This window comes from Canis lupus, chromosome 4 (assembly GCF_048164855.1).
Source record: "Canis lupus baileyi chromosome 4, mCanLup2.hap1, whole genome shotgun sequence".
Lineage (NCBI taxonomy): Eukaryota > Metazoa > Chordata > Mammalia > Carnivora > Canidae > Canis > Canis lupus.
In genome coordinates this window covers 62,419,404-62,442,345 of record NC_132841.1, presented here as the reverse complement: position 1 = coordinate 62,442,345, position 22,942 = coordinate 62,419,404, and the positions used below count along the sequence as shown (strand labels likewise).

General features: G+C 36.1%; 1 protein-coding gene across 4 annotated transcripts in view; it reads left to right on the top strand.

The window, feature by feature from the left end:
• The window catches only part of NDUFS4 (NADH:ubiquinone oxidoreductase subunit S4), a 113,742-nt gene that overhangs the window by 72,565 nt on the left and 18,235 nt on the right, over positions 1-22,942 (top strand). For all 4 annotated transcript variants that reach the window (XR_012030132.1, XM_072824630.1, XM_072824633.1 and 1 more), the window contains exons 3-4: positions 7,375-7,547; positions 22,181-22,254. Coding sequence is in view for 3 of the 4 variants with exons in the window: in XM_072824630.1 (XP_072680731.1) it covers positions 7,375-7,547; positions 22,181-22,254 (247 nt within the window). In the remaining variant the exon portion in view is untranslated. The remainder of the gene's footprint in view (positions 1-7,374; positions 7,548-22,180; positions 22,255-22,942) is intronic.

Sequence of the window (22,942 nt, the reverse complement as noted above, 5' to 3'; positions counted from 1 at the left end):
CATATTTGTATGATGTTTCAGAATTATATTTTAGGTAGTTAGATTTTAGGTGAGTGTTACCATCTCATGTTGGTTTCTTCTGGTAGCTGCTCTTATAAAGTAACATAATATCACTTGGGTCAATTTTGAAGAAATTTTGTTAATTTTTTGATATGTTTTTACAAGTCAAACACCAAACTCATCCTCTCCTTTGTAGTTCCATGTGGAAGAATACACACTAAATAAATTCAAGCCAATAAATTCAATATATACCTGTGTTTCTATGCCTTTAAAGAATAAATGGAAGTTGGCCTATCTTGTTGGTGGCAATATAAAATTTGACCACAGTTTTGGGAAGCAATTTGATAACATTTCAGGGACCCTGAAAATTCTTATAACCTTTGACTTTGTCAATTTTACCCTCCATGACAGTTAAAGGAATCAGCTTACTGGGATTTTCATTGCAGTGTATTTGAAAGGCAATAATAATGAAACAATTTGATTTTTCAACAATGAGAAATTGTTGCTGATCAGTCTGTCATAGCCACTAACTCAGGAAATAAATGAGTGAATCCCCGTGCACTGTGTTAGCCAACTGCTCCATCCCAGGGATTCCTGAGGGGCCTGGAAAAATCTGAAGCATAGCTTCTAGCTGTGTTTGCCAACACTATTGCTGAACAAACTTGTTGCGACAGAAGCCAATAACTCAAGAGACAAGGATTTGGAAAAGAGAAAGAGAGAAATTTAATTCAGGTGCCAGCAGCCTTTGCAAGTGGCAGGCACAAGCCTTTACAACCTACTTCTCTGCTGGCAAAATGGATACCTAGAGTTTTATTGGGAGAGTTTGAGGAGGGTGGGGGTTCCATATAAGAAAGCAAGCAGAGTGTATGATCATGGGTGGCAGTCCATATGTGTTTAGACCATGATCCCATATGGGCTGAGAAGGGGATACGTGGGGTATGGTCTTCTAGGCATTCCATTACTATCTGGGCTTTTCTGGTCTGGTGTTGGAATGTTCCAGTCATTGCAAAATGTCTTTGTCAATGCCTGAAGAAGTGCAATAAGAAATAAGCACAATGGGTTTTAGTTAGAACTTGAGTTAAGCAGTCTTGTCTATTTCTGGTTAACTATTGGCATCTATAGTTAAACAAGAGGGCTCCCTGACAAAATGGCTAAGACAATGTGACATATCAACTTAATAGATTTTTAATGAGGCCATTAAAACAAATATGAGCACTGGGTTAAAAAACGTAGTGATATGATACTTAAAAATAATCAGTGCAAAATATTATTGGTTTAACTATGTAAAGTGGATATGTATATGGATAATTATTGGTAGGTAAAAACAGTTAAAACAGTTGCTAGGGTGTTAGGCATATGGATATATTTTTATAAATTTCTAATACTGTTACAGTGTTTACCAGTCTCATTAAAATCATAAGTATCCTGAAGGAATCATCTTCTTTGTCCCTCATCATCATGTATTTTCTGATACTCTTTCACCTTTAAAACCTGATTTAATCCTTCCAAACAGTGCTATGACACAGGTACTGTGATACAGTTTAAAGGAGGAAACGGACATACAGAAAGGTGAAATAGCTTGTCAGTATTGCACATGTAACAAATGGTGGAGCTGGCTGGGTTTCCTCCAGATTTATCTGAATTCTACTTCCTTGCTGTTACCCAATATTGTATTTCACGATATGATTATTTAGTTATTTCTCCCACACATTACTCCCACTATGGGTGTACAAATTGTAAACTTAGGAATAAAATCTTGTCTTTTTTTTTTTTTTTTTTAAGATTTTATTTATTCATGAGAGACACAGAGGCAGAGACAGGCAGAGGGAGAAGGAGTCTCCCTGTGGGGAGCCTAGTGAGAGACTCTATCCACCACTCTGGGAACACGCCCTGAGCTGAAGGCAGATGCTCAACCACTGAGTCACCCAGGTGTTCCAAAATTTTGTCTTTATATGCTCTGCAGCCCCTGGCATAACTAAATTGGCATAGTAGGATCTTTGATTTTGAGTTGAAACAAATAAAGGCAAATTATATCTTATTTTTTCAATTACATGAGTGTCATAGGCTTACTAGTATGTGTTTTCATACTTTGTAAAACCAATTTAATGTATATTTGACTCCGTGTTTTTGATGTATACAACAAATGGGACATTCAGCTCTTTGGAAAAGCTACATTTTTCTCTTCTCCAGACTTGTAGCAATTTACTGACTCTAATTACAAAACCCTTTGTTGTATTTTGATTACAAAGTTTTCAAGGAAGATGGGAGATTCTCTGCATCTTAACACCAACTTTTTACTATTTATTCACCCTGTCCTTTTTAAAAAGTTCATATTAATTTTCATGAGAATAGAGACGATGCATGTACTGTTTTGAGCATTGTGTCCAATAACTAATACATAGTAGGTGCTGAAAAATATGTTGAGTAAATGAGATATATTCTTTTTGTTGTCTGAGGTATGCATTTTATGTATGTTAGTTGTCATTTTACCTCATTTTGATTTTATAGATAGCAAATTAAGAAAAGCTTATTCGTTTGCCCACATTTGGGACTCAGCCCTTTGGCTTTAACCATTGCTCCTGCTCAGAAGGATCTGGGAGTAATGAAAATGGTTTGAGATTGAGAAATGTCTCTAATTCTTAGTTTTTTTACTTGTTTTATGATTTGCAGTCATTTGCATGTTACTATTTCTATCTTAACATTTTATTTAAAACTTTTGGTTCCATGATACCCTTACCCAGTATGCAAAATGTAATGTTATATTCCAACACTGTTTCATCACCTGGTTGGATTCCCACATCAGTGCATTTTTGCAATTTTTATTTGTATCTTAATTTTTATGGCCACTGATTTTTTTTTTTAGAAGTGCTTCAAGTTCTTCCGTGATAACTAAATACATTTGTTGGTTATGCTGTCAACTCTTTATATTTTTCAAAGTGTAAAATTTATTTTATAAAATGCCCTTCATTATTTATGAGATCATTTCATGAATTTCTTGTGCTAAGTATCTGTGGGGTACTTGAAAGGAAGTTTTTATTACAGATCTAAAATTGTTTTCTTTTTAACATCTCTCATGGTTGAAGTAGAATATAAACGCAGTCTTCAAATTTAGATCAGTTTTAGCCCTGGAATAAATTTAAATACATAATTGGTAACTAAAAGTTTGCAGTAGAACAAGTTTCTGTAACAATATTTGTACTTAATGTTCCAGTATGTGCTTTATTAAAACTTTTCAACAGTGTGTTTTAGTGAACTTATTATCAAAAAGCCTGGTTAAAATTTTGGCTCTTACGGATGTACGGGGAGATCAAAAATTCCCCAAAGTGGTGAAAACCTTTTTCATTTATTTCTCTTTATGACAAGTGTAAACTATTAAGGTTAAGTGGGTGGGGCAACTGGAAGTAATTACTAAGGCCAGTGGCATTTTTGTGGTTTAATAAAGGCAGAAGCTAATTATTCAGTTTTTATTTAAGTGAAATGGTGCCAAAAAGGAGGTTCCTGCAGAGCAGCTGCACTCCTTCAGTGTTACCCTAATTTACCAAAGACACAACTGTCACAAACAAAACTTTTAAACTTGATATATAGCCACAAAAGTAAGGAGGCTTTTGTTTGGAGTGCATGCAGAAGAACTCCTTTATACAAATCAACCGGCAGATGACGGACAATGATGAAAATTTGATTCTTTGAAGTCATAATAGTCATTGAAATGTGTGAAATTCTGGTATTGAAAAGAGAGCGACCAGCAAGACTCTAAATCCTGGGTGGTTGCAAGAAGCTTGCTGGGAGGTTTTTCTGCATTTTGACACCAACTTCCCATTGCTTGTTCCCTGCTTCCTTTGTTAAAAAAAAAAAAAAAAAAAAAAAAAGTTGAATTCACACAACATAAATGGGGACAGTTGATAACCGAATCATACAGTTTTTATATGGAAAACTAATATTTTATAATGGAAATCGGTGTTTGAAAGAATAAAGTTTATTTACATATGCTGGCATGTACTTTCTTAATGATTTTTAAAATTCCTCTTCCATTGAACTAGACTTATGAAATAGAAGGTCAGCTGTACGCTCTTCCAGAATTTAAAATTGTAGAAGAGATGATACTGAAAGAGTGGAACTTTGGAATTATGATATGCATCTTTTCAGTAGCAGATATTTGAATGCCTTTCAGTCTACAAATCACTAATTATTGCTTCTTAAAAATCACATTATTATACCTATGATTGTGAAACTTAAGATAATGACATTCTTTAATAATTGGAATATAGGTTTTATGCTTACTCATCTGTTTAAAAGTTTTGAAATTCAGTAAATTAGTGTGTATTATCCAAAGGGTAACTTGATGTGTTAAAATTTATAGATAATTATTAGCTAGTGAGTCTTGAGTTTCTTCAGGTAAAATCTTTAAGACTTCTTATCAAATGCGATTTAGCTTTTCTGTGGTCATAGAATATCATGAATTGTTATTTATAAATATTTTACCAGTAAAATGAGAAATCTATAAAAGGCAATATTGACATCTTCAAAACATATCTTTTATAAGCAGCGTTTTGTTTTGTTTTAAACCACAGGTGATCCAAATTGCAATACCAGAGTAGAAATCTAGAGTTGATGTCTTTGGTTTTTGGTTCAATGTAGTTTAGTTTGCAGATGTTTTTATTTATTTATTTTGAGGGAGAGCAAAGATTTCAAGGCACAAGTAAAGATTTCAATATAGTGCCTCATAGTTCTTTTCAAGTATTACATTGTTTTAATGGAATCTTGGAGTGGGAGCTTTTAGCCCATTGAAATGTGGCTTAAAGGACAGGTTCTTCTGTCACTAGCTGAAGCTGTGTGGATGAAATGATAACAATAGTGTCGTAATGCATTTTAAAAGTGTGAGAAATCAGTTTGTCTAGACTAAGAGTGTGCCTACAGGGACTAGGAATTTTAGAGCTTCTGTGCCCTTTAGGTGTCAAGTATGTGAGCGATGCCAAGCCTTTTCATCCTCGTCTTTGGCAGCAGCTCAACTGGGCTGCAGTACCTTACATGTCTTTTGCCGGCAAAAACGGATTCTGTGTCAGGACAACTTGGTCTTCAAAATTCAGTAACTTATTTGTGCCAGTGCCAACTTTAAATTGAGGAATATCAACTTTAAATTGGGGAATATCAATTTAAAAAATGCTATACTTTGAGAAGCTATGGAGGCACTCATGGTTGTTCAAAATAAAAAGAGCTCGGTAACATTTTATAGCCACTTAAGAGAGATTTTCCATCCTAAAGAAAAAATCATTTTCCTATTCTATTTTAATAGATAGTATAAATCAAGAAATGCTATTTCCTTTTTTAAAAGTTTAAAAAATTACTTTAGTGTATATATCTCACAATATAGGAGATTATAAAGAGAAAGTAATGTTTCCTGTCATCTCATCTTTCTGAGCTAATTAATTAGTGTTAAGAGTTTAATAGTTTCCTTTCCTGTAAGTCTTAAAAAGTAGCTAACTTGTAGATCCAGTGTTTATGGACTCAACTCATATTGGAGGGTTTGCTGTGGAATTTGGAAATGATACCTTATCCTGTAATTTTATAATACATGTGCATTGTTTGTTATATCCCACTTCAGCTATAGCTGAAAAAATGTATAAAATAAATATATGTATTTAACATCAATATATAATATTAAATAAGTTAATATGACAAATTATTGAGGACTTCCCATGAGTTTCTTTAAGCTCTTTAAGTCATCAGATGTCATCATACTTGAAATTTCTTTGAAATTGAACTTGACAATTAAAAATGATCAACTAAAACTTAGTTTAGTTATATGTTTAAAAATTATGAGCCAGTTGTGCATATTTTGCTTTTATCCTGTATACAAAGAAACTTTAAAAATGTAGGTATGTACTAGAAGTGCGTATTTGTATAATAAATATTTATATGGGTTATTTTGGTAGTTTCTCCAGACAAGCTGTGACAAAGTAACCACACCTAGTTATTGGTGTAAGTAGAAAGACATCATGTCAAGCAGAAGATTGGTTGCCAGCTAAAATAACTTTAAACTATTTATTTATTTATTTATTTATTTAGAGAAAGATAGCCTGAGCATAGCAGGGGGAAGGGTAGAGAGAGAGTGAGAGAGAAGCAGACTCCCCACTGAGCAGGCCTGACATAGGGCTCAATCCCAGCATCCTGAGATCTTGACCTTTGCCCAGTGCCCAAGGCAGCCACTCAATGGACTGAGCTACCCAGGTGCCCCTAAACAATTTTTTTTAAGTCTGAGTAGGAAGGCCAGTGCAGTCAGAAATATATTTAGTATTTGCCCAGTACCTATTTGCAGCACCAAGTGTTAACACAATTATTTGGTCCATAATATTGTTTAGAGTGGAACTATAAATTAAATAAACATTTGTCTTTAGTGGATTTATTACAATTAAATTGAAATTCACAGAATTTTCCTGTTTTCACAAGTTTGGTATCATTTTCATGTTTACTCTGTTGTTTTTAACCAGTTATTTAAAATTTACCTTAGTAAGTGAACCATGATATGATAATGCTTCATTTATAAGAATATGGTTAACCCTGATATGATCTTACTTTGATCAAATATAGTGTTTCTACTATTACTGAATGGAGACTTAAATTCTGAATTACTTTACTATTTTGTGTCCTGATTGTACCATATTTGAGAAATAGGTCTAAACTGGGGTATCAGAATTATATGCATTTGTCAGTTGAGCATTTGTTACTAGATAAAATTTTTTTTCAAAAAGAGAAAGCTACACAATTTTTACAGAAAGGTGAAATGAAAACAATGGTAACTTTTTTGGTTTACTTTTGCAGAGTAGATTTGATGTATCATTTTCTTTTCAGTAGATTTCACCAAAGAGAGATAAAATGGTAGTATCTAAAGTTGTTAATTGATTTTGTTTGCCAAAATGCTTAGGCCTTTCTCTAAAGAAATGCCTTGTTGTAAGCAGTTTGACACAAATCACTGGTAATGGACTTTTTTCTATTTAAAAGTTATCAATATTTTATATCTCCTTACTCCATTCACAATTTTTCTCTCTTACTAGTTATACCAGCTCATGAAATAAGAGTCTACTGATGACAGGTTCATCTACGAGCAAACACTTCAGAAATTACCAATGTTTTGTTGGACAGAAGGCACCTAAATTTTTTTTTCATGAACCCTTTTCTACTGTACCCTAACTACTCCCAATATATCTTTTTCAGATGTCAAAATAGCAATATATAGGGTAAATAGTAGAGTTGGTGAAATCAGAAAGCTAAAAACCCCAGTTGAGAAATCTGAATAGGGTTATATGGGTATACAAAGCAGCAAAAGTACATCAGAGTGTATATGAGCTGTTAGAAATGTGTTTGCTTGTTTTTCTGTAGGATATTACTACTTTAACTGGTGTTCCAGAAGAGCATATCAAAACTAGAAAAGTCAGGATCTTTGTTCCTGCTCGCAATAACATGCAGTCTGGAGTAAATAACACAAAGAAATGGAAGATGGAGTTTGATACCAGGGAGCGATGGGAAAATCCTTTGATGGGTTGGGCATCAACGTGAGTACTTTGGTTTAATTTGAATATTGTTTTCTGCCCTCTTTCTGTATAGATTTTCCTTGTAAATATATTGAATTGTAAACTTTTTCATGTACAGTATATCCTTTGATAGTACTTTTTGAGAGACCATTTATGTAGATATCGTGTTCAATGATAGACATATATATTTAGTATTTATGTATGTGTGGCCCAGCACAATAAATCCTAGAACCAGTCTTTTCGGAGTATTTATTGGATGAAATGGCTGATAATGTGAGCACTGTTAGTATGTTCTCAAATGTCGTATATTAGTTTAAGATACGATGTATGAATAGTGTTAATAATTTAATAACACTTTTGTTTATTTTTTTGTTGTTTATTTTTAAATTATTTTTTGTCATTGTTTGTAAGGAGACGAGTTTAGAAATTAGCTATTTTGAGGGAAACTTGTAAGTTCCTGTGATCTTGTGATTAACAGATTTACAGTGCATTGGAACAAAGTGGTTATAAATTCTGTGGCACCAGTGAAGTAAGTCAGTGACCTAAATATCTGTGGTGGAATAAAATAGCAGAACTGTGTTCTTTGTAGAACACAATAGAATATCTGTGTTAAATAGCAGAACTACCCCTAGTTCAATACAAGCTGCTGCTACTAGAGAAAATAGCCAGATAAGTTAGAAAATTATCAGTCTTTTTTTTTTTTTAAGATTTATTTATTCATGAGACAGAGAGAGAGAGGCAGAGGCATAGGCAGAGGGAGAAGCAGGCTCCCCACAGGGAGCCCAAAGTGGGACTCGATCCCAGATCCCGGATCCTGGGATCACGCCCTGAGCTGAAGGCAGATGCTCAACCACTGAGCCACCCAGGCGTCCCAAAAAATTATCAGTCTAATTGAGACTCTAGAACATTTTATGTGTTCAGTCTCCAGCTGAAGGTGGTTATCCATTTAAATTATGTCCAATTTTAGAAAAGTATGACATTTAACATCTTCTTTTATCAAAGTACCTGGAGAGTTTTTAAAGCATCTGCCATGTTGCAATTTAAATAGAATTATAGGGGCACCTAGGTGGCCGAGTCAGTGAAGAGTCTGCCTTCATGATCATGGTCTTAGGGTCATGATCTTAGGGTCCTGGGATTGAGCCCCACATTAAAGCTCCCTGTTCAGCAGGGAGTCTGCTTCTCCCTCTCCTACCACTCATGCTTCTTGTATTCTCTCTGAAATAAATAAATATCTTAACAAAATATATAGAATTATATCTTATTTGTAAAATAATATATAAAGAGTGTTTTAGGTATCCATACTCAGTATTTGAAATGTCATGATTACTCCTTTTTTTTTTTTACTCAAGATTTTATTTGAGAGAGAGAAGGAGCTGGAGCAGAGGTAGGAGTAGAGGAAGAGGGAGAAACAGACTCCCTTGAGCAAGGAGCCTAATAATGCAGGGCTCAATCCTAGGACTACTGGGATCATGACCCCAGCCGAAGACAGATGATGAACCGACTGATTACCCAGGTGCCCCTGAAATGTCATGATTGCTCTTTAAGTTACATGAGATTTTAATGTTTTTTCTCTATATGTAAGACTCATATCCATTGCACTATTTATTGATGGTATTTGGGTAGTTTTGTTAATAAATTTAACCATCAAATTGGCCTTATTTAGCAATTTATGAATCAGACAGCATCCCATCTAGCTAATAGGATCTCTAAAGAACTATACAAAATGGAAAAGTCGTTTTTTTATGTTTTTAAATTTTTATTTTCAGGTAGTCTCTACACTTGGCATAGGGCTTGAACTCACAGTCAAGATCAAGAGTCAGTCACATTCTCTACTGACTGAGCCAACCAGGCGCCTCCAACATGGAAAACTTTTATTTTATTTATTTATTTTTAAAGATTTATTTATTTATTTATTCATTCATTCATTCATTCATGAGAGGCCCAGAGAGGCAGAGACATAGGCAGAGTTAGGAGCAGGCTCCCTGCAGGAGTCCAATGTGGGACTCCATCCCGGAACTCCGGGATCACACCCTGAGCCAAAGGCAGACTTTTCAACTGCTGAGCCACCCAGGTATCCCAATGGAAGACTTTTATTGGCAGAAGGGGCAAGAGATAAGGAAAGCATGGATTACCTCATCTTTCTTTGGGGACAGAAGAGGCCTATTGGGAGGATTACCTCACTATTGTTGACTAGGAAATTCGAGGATTGACTAGTTTAAGATTACATTCCTGGGAAAGGTTGAAACTACAGTTAAGTTAGGTATGAAATCTTTCTTTGTTGATGTGAGGCTTAGCACAAGTGACCCCATTTTGGGCCTATTTTTATATTTTTAACAATCCTTGCCCCCCACCCCCACCGACCCCTCACCTTTTCGATTAGACTCTCAGCTTAACTGAGAGATATGATTAAAATTTAAGGCATTAACATTGTTCCCAGCTACCACTTTTTAAAGTTCTCACAGCTTTTGTTGATCCTTTGTGTGTCGTCACAGGTCTTGATCTCTTTGACAGACCCCAGCTTCAGGTTCATATTTTTAAGCTGGTCATTCTTTTCTTTTTTGATGTTTCAGTCTTAGGGAGATCATTTGCTTAGTGGGTAGAGGCTACGAACATGCATTTAAAACCTTTGAGAGAACACAGCATGCCAGGGAAAACTAGTATGATTATAATAAGTGAGATAATTCCCAGTGTTTGGATTGGACTTTAGAACCGAGGACTCTCTAAGACCCAAACCAATCAAAATCAATTAAGTCAAAGAAAGACTCCCTGGAGGGACTCACCTTTTTTTGCCAAGTGGCTTTCTCAGTGATCTTATGTAACTGAGTTTCAACTTCCTCAGAAGTGGTAATCCATAGCAGGTGGTGTTGACCAGGGAAAGAGAGTCCTGCCAAAGGAAGTGAATCCTGAATGCCTCCCAGTAATTCCCATTTTAATCTGTGGCTCTGGACTGGAAAGGCATCAGCAATGGAAGCCAGTAATATTTTAATGGTTTGTAGACCGCACTTGTGGTTTTATTCTGGTTACCCTTGTCTCGTGTCCTTTTCTTTATATAGAGCCTGGATGCAAAGTTCCCCAAGTTTTAAGGTTAATAAAAGACAGGAAAATGGACTGAGGGGTCTTTAGTATATCTATCAGAGTTTTTTATGACAAAGAGGATATTGGCTAAAGTATGGTCTTGATCTGGTGTCTTGGGAGGAAGTAGCATACATCAATGTTACCTACTTCTTCAGTTTATTTAGAAGGTTTCCAACATTTTCACAGGACTAGATATTAGGCGAAGCCTTTTCAAGCTGTGAAATATGTGCTTGGGGTTCTTCTAATCCTTGGAGTTTGGCTGCCATCTAGGTGGTGAGGGGGAACTGGTAGAGACCTTTCCAAGGAGATTGAAGGGCAGTCTTAGTGATCCCAAAGGTGGGAGAGAATTGAAAATCTTAGTTTAGGGGCACCGGGGTGCCTCAGTTGGTTAAGTGTATGCCTTCAGCTTGAATTGTGGTCCCAGGGTCCTGCTTATCCCTCTCCCTCTGCCTCCTCTCTCTCTTATGAATGAATAAATAAATAAAATCTTAAAAAAAAAAAAAAGAAAAACTAGTTTTGAGAGTTGTAGCCAGATATTTGAGGAAACTAGAAAAATTCAGGATACATGCAGACATGTAACAAAACCTCAAAAATAGTTAATAGGGCCAGAATCTGACATTTAAAAGGTACAAACATCTTATTCTCTACAAGTAACTCCACTCTTTAAAAAACAAAACAAAACAAAACAAAAAAACAAACTCAAAGATAATCACCATAAAACTCATTTGTTTACAGTAAACTTGGCCTGATTGTTTATATAAGTGCAGTGAGAATAGTGACTGACCATATAAGCTCTTTTTGAAGACTGCTTTGCTGAAATTTTTATTAAGGAATCTTTGGACTTTCAAAAGCCTCTGAAGGACCGGCCATCAAATTTTACTTGTAAAACCTCCAGTTAAAGCCTTGGTGACATAACTAGTATTTCCTTTTTTTATTTTTTTTATTTTTATTTATTTATTCATGAGAGACACACACAGAGAGAGAAAGAGACATAGGCAGAGGGAGAAGTAGGTTCCATGCAGGGAGCCGATGTGGGACTTGATCCCAGGACTCCAGGATCACACGCCCTGAGCTGAAGGCAGATGCCCAACTGCTGAGCCACCTAGGTGTCCCATAACCAGTACTTTCAGTTATGTTATAAGGAGAACAGACTTTTATTGAAGTTATGTAAATAACTAACTATATTACTATGAAAAGAATACTCCTGGGGTGCCTGGGTGGCTCAGTTGGTTAAGCAGCCAATTCTTGATTCCAGGGTCATTTGTTCAAGTCCCACTGGGTGTGGAGCCTACTTAAAAAAAAAAAGAATACTTTAGTATTTCATCTTTATTTACAAAGGTATACTTTACCAAATTGCCAAATCTGGAAAAGCAAAACATTAAAGAACCAGCAGTATTTCAAACAAGAAGTGATAAAAATTATAATTTTCCTCATTCAGTCCTATGTTATTCTTTATTTTTTTAAGTAGGCTCTGTGTCCAACATGGGGTTCATGGCCTTTAAGAGTCACATGTTCGGCAGCCCAGGTGTCTCAGTGGTTTAGCGCCTGCCTTCAGCCCAGGGTGTGATCCTGGAGACCTGGGATCAAGTCCCATGTCGGGCTCCCTGCATGGGGCCTGCTTCTCCCTCTGCCTGTGTCTGTGCCTCTCTCTCTCTCTCTCTCTCTTTCTCTGTGTGTGTGTGTCTCTCATGAATAAATAAATATATTTTTTTTAAAGAGTCACATGTTCTACTGAACTGAGCCAACCATGTTATTAATTCTTAAATCCAGTTTTTTCTAATAGTTCTGGAAATAGGAATTTCTAGTTCAGTTGTATGATTTTAGTTATCAGAAACCTGTCATTGGCAGGGCACCTGGCATGGCTCAGTCAGTAGAACATGTACCTGTTGATCTTGGAGTTGTAAGTTTGAGCCCCATGTTGGGTATTGTGATTACTTAAAAAGAAATCTTAAAAAAAAAAATAACCTGTACTTGTCAAAATCCTTTCCATGAATGTGTAGTACTTTTGCAGGAACACTTAAGCATCAGAGTAAAACAACATCTCTGAGTGACAAAAGCCTTAAAAGACTTAACTGTGTTAAAGGTCTGACAAGAGTCCCTTAAAATGGAATAGACAAGGAAATTTGTGTGTGTGTGTGTGTGTGTGTGTGTGTGTTACACATCATTTTAAGATAAGTAGAATTATGAATGATATAACATTATACCAGGACATCAGATTTCTAGGAATTTCATATAATTTTTTAGAACACTTATAATACATGCCTATATAAAAACAACATAAAGAAGGCTTAATACTAGTTGACAGTGCTTTTCCTCATTTAACATTTCAAGTAGGCCTAATTAGTTTAACATCTCTCTTTTTATAAGGAGAGAATACAAATCTTTTCCAATTTTCCAGGGACCCCCTAGAAAAATACTAAAATTAGTTTAAGTCAGAAATACTATGATTTTTGGGAAGTTGATCAAAAAATCACAGATTAGAAAACACTTGGTCAGGTGGGATCATAGGTTACTGTGAAACAGTAGTTACCCAATTAACCGTAGCGACAGTTAAAGACTTGGAAGGCAAATAGAAAAAGTTAGATCATTGCAAAATAATAACCTTAGTTCTTTTAATGGGGAAGATTCAGTTTTTTTTGTTTTTGTTTTTGTTTCTTTTTAAGATTTAATTTATTTATTCATGGGAGACACAGAGACAGAGAGAGGCAGAGACACAGGCAGAGGGAGAAGGAGGCTCCATGCAGGGAGCCTGATGTGGGACTTGATCCCGGGTCTCCAGGATCACGCCCTGGGCTGAAGGCAGCGCCAAACCACCAAGCCACCTGGGCTGCCCAAGATTCAGTTTTCTTAAGTAATTAAAGATGTGATAAAAACATGAAACACAGGAAATTATTTTGACAAGATAAAATCTTTGTTTTCTAGGCAGATTATATAAAAAGGTAAAGGAAAAAGAATCTTTTAGTCTCTCATCAAAAGCAGACCAAATAGTCCAAGAAAACTTTGTTCTTTTAACAGAGTGAAAACCACATTCTGATTTTGCACTAGTTCCCTTTATCTGTCATCTATCTATCTATCTATCTATCTATCTATCTATCTATCTATCTATCATGTGATTTGGGGAGGAGCGTGGGGGAGAGAGAGAGGATTTTAAGCAGGCTTCATACTCAGCATGGAGCCTAATGTAGGGCTAGATCTCAAAACTCTGAGATCGTGAGCCAAAATCAAGAGTCAGGTGCTTAATGGACTGGGCCACCCAGGCACTCCTGCACTAGCTTACTATAAAACACATTCACTTAAAGTCATTCTGGTCTTAGCCAGTCTTGACCATGCTTAATATTCCTGTCCAAAAATTCCTTTTCCATAAACCTTAGTGGCTTTAATTATATATGTTAGAATTTTTAACCCTAGAACCTTAAAAAATAATAATAATAAAAAAAACCTGAGTAGGCTCCATACTCAATGTGGAGCTTGAATTCATGACCCTGAGATCAAGAGTTGCATGCTCTATTGATTGAGCCAAACAAGTGCCCCTAAAAATTTTAATTTTTAATGAAAATTAAGAAGTAAACAGTAATGAATTGTCTTTAGCATTCTGTGGATTGGCAGACTTAAACTTTTTGTTATTTCTAGAAATGCTTGTTTTCTCATAATAATTTTCTCAGGCACAAAGCATGTTTACTAATAGATCCAAATACTTTTAATTCCTCAGTAAAAGGAAGCCAAAAGTAGATAAACGTATATTCAGTAATGTTTCAGTTTTTATATTATTTGTAAGTGATCTAGAGATTTAATTATATTCCATCACTTAATTTAACACAACGTTAAGGTCTCGGGTTAAAAAAAGACTTGGAGAGGGGTACTTGGGTGACTCAGTGGTTGAGCGTCTACTTTTAGCTCAGGTCGTGATCCTGGGGTTCTGGGATCAAGTCCTGTATCACGTTCCCTGCAAGGAGCCTACCTCTCTTCCTCTGCCTGTCTCTGCCTCTCTCTTTTTGTGTCTTTCATGAATAAATAAATAAAATCTTAAAAAAAATCTGGGGAAACTATTCTAAAAATTCATTTAAAGCTTTTTATCTTGCTTAAGCCTATTTTAATTCATTTGTTCTTAGGGTACCTGGGTAGCCTGGTCAGTTAAGTGTCTGTTAGTTTGGCTCTGGTCATGATCTTAGTCTTAGGGTCATGAGATCAAGCCTCAAGTCAGGCTCCACATTCAGTGAGGAGTCTGCTTGAAATTTTCTCCCTCCCTCCCTCCCTCTTTCCCTCCTTCTCTCTCTCTCTCTTTCTCTCTTTCTCTGTCTGCTCCTCCTCCCTTTCTGGCACATGTGTGCTCTCTCGAAAATAAATAAATCTTTAATTCACTCATTTTCAAAAATTATGTTTAGATCACTTGTGAAAATTCATATTATTTTTTTTCCTGACAAGTTCCATAACAGAGATAATATGAACATACTTGACTATTAAGCCCAAATAGAATAAAAGTTGTATGTCTGCATTAAATTCACTATTGATAATTCTAAAGAACTATTTTAATTAAACCAACAAACTTAAATTAGCTTTGATGCTGAATATTTTCCCAGATCTCATGAATCTGAGTAACAGTTGGATTAGTTTCTATTGTCTATCTGAGAATTTTAGGAATACCTTAATTCATATAAGTGCTTAATTTTCCTTAAGCCAATTAAATAGAACTCTTTTACAAATTAATTTTACCAATACCGTCTAGAGATAAAAAAAAATAACTTATCTGCAACACATAGATCTACAGAGAGATGTAATAGAGAACTTATAACTTCTATTTTAAAATTACTGCCATGAATCAGGTACAGTAGTAATATATAACTCACTAGTTATAAAAGAAGTTGAATCTAAGTTGTTTTTCTAGTAGATAAAATAAATTAAGGTTATCTGCTCAGTTGGCTAAAGATTTTACTAATGTTTCTGGGGACACCTGGGTGGCTCAGCGGTTTGGCGCCTGCCTTCAGCCTAGGGCTTGATCCTGGAGACCTGGCATCGAGTCCCATGTTGGGTTCCCTGCATGGAGCCTGCTTCTCTCTCTCTGCCTGTGTCTCTGCCTCTCTCTCTGTATCTCTCATGAATAAATAAATAAAATCTTAAAATATATATATTTAAAATTTTTTTTACTAATGTTTCTGGAGGAAACATCTGCTTCACTTGAGCTGATGTTGACAGATTTGCATAGAACCTTTGAGGATACTTTTTTCTAGTGTCCTGGTTGATTGCAAATGAAGCATCAACACTTGGGCCATTGTTTTGATTGTGGACCCCTAGGAGGGTGTGATATGGGGGACCTGGACATTATTTTAGGTGCCTGGTCTTGGAGCTATTGTAGTTGTAAGGCTAGTAGGTTGGCAGAATTCTGTTCGTGGTGCTGTTCCCAAGTCCTTTCAAAGTGCTCAGCTGTCATTACAGGTTCAGTCAGTTGTCTCCCATCCTGTTTTTTGCTTGTTTGTCAATCCACTAATCTCAAGAGATAATCCATTTACAAATAGGACAGTTAGAGCAAATTGGGTGACCTCAGTTATTGTATAGAGCCCAGAATGCCACAGGAAGAGAGCTTCCAAGTAAGCTTAAAGTCTGCGGTAGATTCATCTTTCTTTTTTCTGCACTTTTGAATAATTTACCAATGTGAACAGGGAAGACTCTAGGAATGTCTTTTAAAGATCAGTGGGGGCAGCTCCGGTGGCTCAGAGGTTTAGCGCTGCCTTCAGCCCAGGGTGTGATCCTGGAGACCCAGGATCGAGTCCCATGTCGGGCTCCCTGTATAGAGCCTGCTTCTCCCTCTGCCTGTGTCTCTGCCTTTCTCTCTCTCTCTCTCTCTCTCTGTCTGTCTCTCATGAATAAATAAATAAAATCTTAAAAAAAAAAATCAGTGGGCTGTTCTGTGAGCCTTTTCTTGTCCACAAGGGAACCAGGTTGAAGGTTAAGGATCTGGGATATCATCCTTGGAGTTACACCATCCTGCTTTGTATCCTGTTTGGGCTTCCCCACGTCCCACCAGCATATGCACAAGATCTGGCAGCCTGGGGTCATAAGTCCTCATAATGACTTGAATAAATTCTTCAGAAAACTTTTGTGGATCATCCTTGGGTTTAGGAAGTTCTTTAACTATGGTTTTTAGTTTGGTCTTTGATCAAGGAGTGAAAGAATGATTTTATCATAAAAGGTAACCTTTGAATAGTCTCTTCAGGGTGGAAAGGCAGTTTAGATAGATCAGTAGAATGTTGAATACTAAAGTAAAGGAAGATTAGAGGGGAGCAATAGGAATCATTCCGGTTTTATATCTTTTTAAAGTACCTCTTGTGTCTTTAATTTTTCATTAGCCTTTTGCTTCATATTTTTAATGAAGTAATTTTGGAATCTTGATACATTTTGCAATCTTCTGAATACCAATTAAAATACGTATCCCATTCTGTTTGTTCAGTTCAGGAACCCTTGTTTTCAAGTGCATTTCTTAAATGAATGATCTCATCTAATTGGAACGTTTTCCATAATGGCCAGTGTAATTCTAGGTTGTCTCTAATAAAATTTTGACATTTTGGTAGATATTTCACCAAGCTATAGAACTTCTGAGACCATAGTTTTTAGACAAAATATGCAGGTGTGCCAGAAGGTGGCATGCTTAACTTTTTAGAATTTATGGATCTCTTTTTCTTTCTTTCTTTCTTCCTTTCTTTTCTTTCTTTTCTTTTCTTTTCTTTTCTTTTCTTTTCTTTTCTTTTTTCTTTTCTTTCTTTTCTTTTTTTTTTCTTTTTAAAGCTAAATCTTTGGATCTCTCAGAGCCAAACGTATACCTAAAAGGGATGTGCTGCTACACTGGGGATTTTGTGATATTTTGCAGCGTACCTCATTGCACAGATATTTTGAGGTTGGCAGTGATATAGTGTCAATCTAATCTATTCTGCAGCCAATTTATACTAACGTGGGGATCTTTGAGTTAGTTGGTGAATGCTCTAACAGCTTTTAAGTGCTCAATATGTTCCTACCAATTTTTGCAGCTTCTTTGCTTCCAAGATCCGCATTAGCATTAGCCTTTACCCAACACAAGACAAACAAACATGTATATCGTAGTATATTGGCAATAACCTAGAGATGTTACTGTGTTTGGCCATGAGATAGTCCTGTGTGTACCACCAGTGATTTCCACCATGGAACCTTGGACTGGGGAAAGGATTAAACTAGCCGACACCAACAGATGGGGACTGGAGGCACCACATCAGCGGGAAACTGCAGCTGCCACTAACAGTTCCCACATGGGTCTTGGGACAGAATCAACACTGGGGGTTTCCACCAGTTAAGCCAGAATTCCAGCATGGAACTGGCTTGTAAGCCAATTAGATTGGGATTGTGCAGAGAGAGTGGAGCCCAGAATCAAGAGAAACTTACTCATGGCTCTTGGAAATGATGAACCAAGAATTCAAGGGTTTGTGGGTACCACACCTGTTGCTTATTGTATCTGAATGCCATCAGAAATTTGCTTCAGATCCCACAGCTGCCACTAAATTGGTTAAAAACAAAATTCAGCTGAGTAAATTTAAAGATCAAATTGGCTTAATTCAGTGATTCATGAATCCAGCAGCATTCCATCTAGCAAATAGAAGCTACTAAAAGCTTTACAAAATGAAAGACTTACGGGCAAAAAAGGACAAGGACAAGGACAAGGAAAGAACAGATTACCTTGCCTCTGATTGGTATTCCAGCTTGACTAGTTTAAGACTTCTTCATTCCTGAGAGAAATTGAAATTGCAGTTAAGATAGGTGTCAAGTGCTGATTTGCTGATATGGGGCTAAGTACAAGTGACTCCATTTTAGTCCTGTTGTCTTTTTTTTTTTTTTTTTTTTTTTCAGATTTTCTTTATTTATTCAGGAGAGAGGCAGAGAGAGGCAGAGACATAGGTAGCAGGAGAAGCAGGCTCAATCCCAGGACCCTGGGATCACAACCTGACCCGAAGGCAGACACTCAACTACTGAACCACCCAGGTGCCCCCAGGCTTGCTGTCTTTTGAACAACAATTTTCAGTTGGAGTTATTATGCATAATACTAAAATGAAGATTCTTGTACATCAGGTGAACCTATGACTTTATTAATATGCTAATTAATCCTGATCAAGCCAATTTTTATTAAGTTTCATTCTGAAAAAAGGAAAAGAAAAAAAAAGTATAATTCTCTAAATTCTCTATCCTTATGCCTATCCACTTAATGACACTGGTAATGTGATGAGTTTTGTTCCAGCAGACAGTTAAATTACAAATAGATTACCTTGAATTTGTAGAGGGTATATTTTATGCTTTGTAGGGTGGGTCTGTTTCAGTTTTACTCTGTAGTCATAGTCCTAGAAACATAGTGTTAAAAAATAAAAAGGTATAGGAATGCATAGGTGGCCCAGTTGGTTAAGTGTCTGATTCTTAATATCAGCTCAGGTCTTGATCTCCGGGTATGAGTTCAAGCCCCAGGTTAAGCTCCATGCCCAGCATGGAGCCTACTTAAAATTTGAAAAATAATAATAAAAAGGCAGGTCTTGGTGGAAAGCACAAAGTACTTAACCAAGTCCTTCTAACTCTTTGGGACTCCAAATTTAGTCTTCCCTGTAGCAAGGAAACAGCTGCTGAAATCTCTGGTTAATTCTTTCAGGCTTCTCAGCTATTGTTTTAGAGCCCTGCCCATTTGTTTGCAGAAGTTCCCTCCTCTGCAAATTCCTCCTTTTCACTCTTTCCTCCCCTACTTTGCAGCTGCTCTGGCAATCCTAAAAACTCCGGTCCTCAGATTCCTTGCGCTGATAAGACTATGGCTTTCTGCTTGAGTTCTAGATGGGTTTTAATGTCTGTACCAGAGAGTACCTTTAGGGGGAAAATTCAATCAATTTGAATCTAATCCATTGTGGTTCCCTTCTTTCAAAGGTCTAATCCTTTCCATTTTCATTCCTGCATTTGGTCACGCTCTTCCCTTCAGACAGTTGGATTTTTTTTGTTTTGTCCGCAGCTTATTATGTAATTGTTAGGCAGATGAATCTTATTTTAATGGTAGGTAAATCTGCCATTACCAAAATTGGAACCTCAGTAATTGGGGATTGAGCATGTAAAGTTTAAAAACATAAGTACAAATTATATTTAGTAAAGATGGAAAAGAGGTTATTTATAGTTGGAGGAAGTTGGATATAAAAGAAAATACTTCATAGAAAAGACTGATATTCATTGTAAACCATGAGAGATGGTTGGGATGGACTTCTCTATGCTGTATATTGGTCTTCCTCTATATTTCTAGTGGGAGGAACAGATTGAGCTGGTGGGAACATATAGGCTACATTTAGAGGAACACTTAGCAATCTGTTTGGCTAGTTGGTTACCTCCAAGGGGCATAATTCAAAAGAAGACTAGAAAGTGGGTTCTGATCATATTGGAGAAGTGCTGGAATGCTAAAGTGTAGGAAATTTTGAAATTCATGTGGTAAACAGAGGAAACTATTTTAAGTTTTCTAGTTGGACAGTGAATTTAAGAGTCAAACTAGGAAAATTAAGCTGACAACATGGTCAAGGGTAGATTGGAGTCAAGGAGGGAGAAGAAAGATTAGTTAGGAAAGTATGGTAGTTTGGGGAAAGGATAAGAAAGGGTGAACGCTGGTAGTGGCAACATACTTAGAACTTCAAAAGGTAGGTGATGGAGGATGAAAAGGATAGAAACGGAGTGCTGGAAAAATGTTGGCTTATTGATGCACATTGTTACTGTTCAATTTATGTATGTAATTCTTCCTCAATAAAATGAGAATAATAATGGCAATACCACCTTTGCAGAAAATGGAGCTTTTGGCTCCCAATTTTTTCCTACAGTTTTTGTTTTGTTTCCTATTCTCAACGAAGCTAACATGAATGTCAGTGCTTACCAAATTACTGGATCAGAGGCTTCTAAGTGGCGCAGATAAGCGTCTGAGTCTTGGTTTTGGCTCAGGCTGTGATCTCCAGGCTGTGGGATTGAGCCCTGTGTTGGGCTCTGTGCTCAGTGGGGAGTCTCCTGGAGATTCTCCTTCTTCCTCTGCCCCTCCTGCTCATTCTCTCTTTCATAAATAAATCTTTTTAAAAAATTACTGAATCATATTTATGTTGCCATTTTTGTTCTCAGTATATTTTATCCAAATTATCAACTGAGAAACCATTTGTGCATAAAGGAGAGGTCAATAAATTACTTGTTATTGGTACTAATATAGCTAACCAATGTGTAAAGCATTTTTTCCTTACAAGGAGAGGACATGGTAAGAATACCTATCATTATGAGGATCTCAAAGGAGCCATAATAGAGGACTAGAAGTTCAGCAGCAATAATTTATGGATCTTAATTCCAGTGAGGGCTACTTCCCATAAATTCTCTCCCTATGTGTATCTCATATCTTCCCATTATCCACATTACTTTCTAAATCTTAGTTTTTTATTTCCACATTTCTAAATGATGTTTCACAGAATGCTATATTTGCCTTTGAGAGATTTATAATAAACTTTTGGAGCAAACCGTGTTCTACCTTTTAATAAATGTACTGATAAAAGTGATATTTCTGAAATAATATATTTTGTGCATTTTGTGAAGTTTCTATATAAACTTGGGTTCTTAAAAAATAATTTTATTTATTTGACACTGAAAGAGTGCATATACGTGAACAAGCAGGGGGAGCAGCAGGGAGAGGGAGAAGCAGGCTCCTCTTGGAGCCAAGAGCCTGAGGTGGAGCTCCATCCCAGGACTCTGGGATCATTACCTGAGCCAAAGGCAGACACTTAACCAACTGAGCCACTCAGGCACCCAAGAAGTTTCCTTGTAGACTTGTAAACATTATCACTATCCTGTATTGAAGAACTCAATCAGATGTTAATTCTTGGAGCTTTAATTTTTCATCTGGTCATATGCTTAATTATTGTCTGTAATGCTGGAAGGTTCATTTAGAAGAGTGGGTGTTGTTGCCATCTATTTTTTAGGGTAATGATAGTACTGACAATTGCACTCACCAGTAAATATCTTGATATTGAATTTATAAGGTCAATTTGAGAATTTTGTTGGGATTTTAAATATTCAATTCTATTATTTTTTCCTGAAGGGGTGAATAAATGATTTTATTAAAGCCCCAAAATTGCAGAATGTCTTTGCAGTTATAAATTTTTAAATTTGACAGTATAGTGTAGAAAATCTCAGTTTGGGACGCCTGGATGGCCCAGCAGTTGAGCGTCTGCCTTGGATTCAGGGTGTGATCCCAGAGTCCCAGGATCGAAATACCACATCAGGCTTCCTGCATGGATCCTGCTTCTCCCTCTGCCTAGGTCTCTGCCCGTTTCTCTCTGTGTCTCTCATGAATAAATAAATAAAATCTTTAAAAAGAAAAAGAAAATCTCAGTTTAACATAGGAAAAGATATTCAAGGAGTTAACAGTTTTAAAATAAGATATTCCTTCAATAGTATACTTATCTGATATTGTACCATTTATTTTCTAAACATTTACTGTATTTTAAACATGGTGTTTTTTTTTGTTTTGTTTTGTTTTTTAAAGCAAATTTAATGCTAAATCCTGGAAAAAAAATTTCTTACAGGGCTGACCCTTTGTCCAACATGGTTTTAACCTTCAGTACTAAAGAAGATGCAGCTGCCTTTGCAGAAAAAAATGGTATGTTTGGTCTGTTTTTGTTTTGCTTTGACAAATAAAATCAAGATATGATTTTATATTCTTGACCTTAATCAAAACCAGTCAGGGATATAGAATTTGAGTTGAGAGAAGTTTTATAGTATATCTAATCCAGTAGTTTTTAGTTTTTTTTTAATACCATTAGAACATCTCCTCCCTCCAAAAAAAAGTCTAAAATGGAATGCCCACATAACCTGTAAGAGCCAAAATGCTCTAATTTGAAATAGAGGCAGGGAGTAAAACTACTTCTACTCCTACCTTATTTAGGACTCCCTCTGCAAAAATCACTAACATTTAGTTTATAAACTCTAGTTGAACATCTCATAAGGCAGGCAGCCTATCCTAGTTTTGATACCTGTTTATTATTCTTACTCTGAGACAAAAATCTCCATCTATAATCTATAATGCCACCTAATGGCTCTTCGATTATTTGGAAAATAGTTATTGCTCCCTTATTCTCTGTAAAACTTCATGTAAGCCTAAATGTCTGTGGGCTACTTTTCTAGATATGATGGGTATAGTACCAAGCATAATCTCAACTCTGCAATTAGATTAATGCAGCCTAAGAGGGTATTAGTTTTTGAGGTAGCCACCTAAAACTATTGTTTATATTGATGTTCCTAAAACAAAAATGCAAAAATTTTTTTCTCATTATCTATTAAGCCATGCA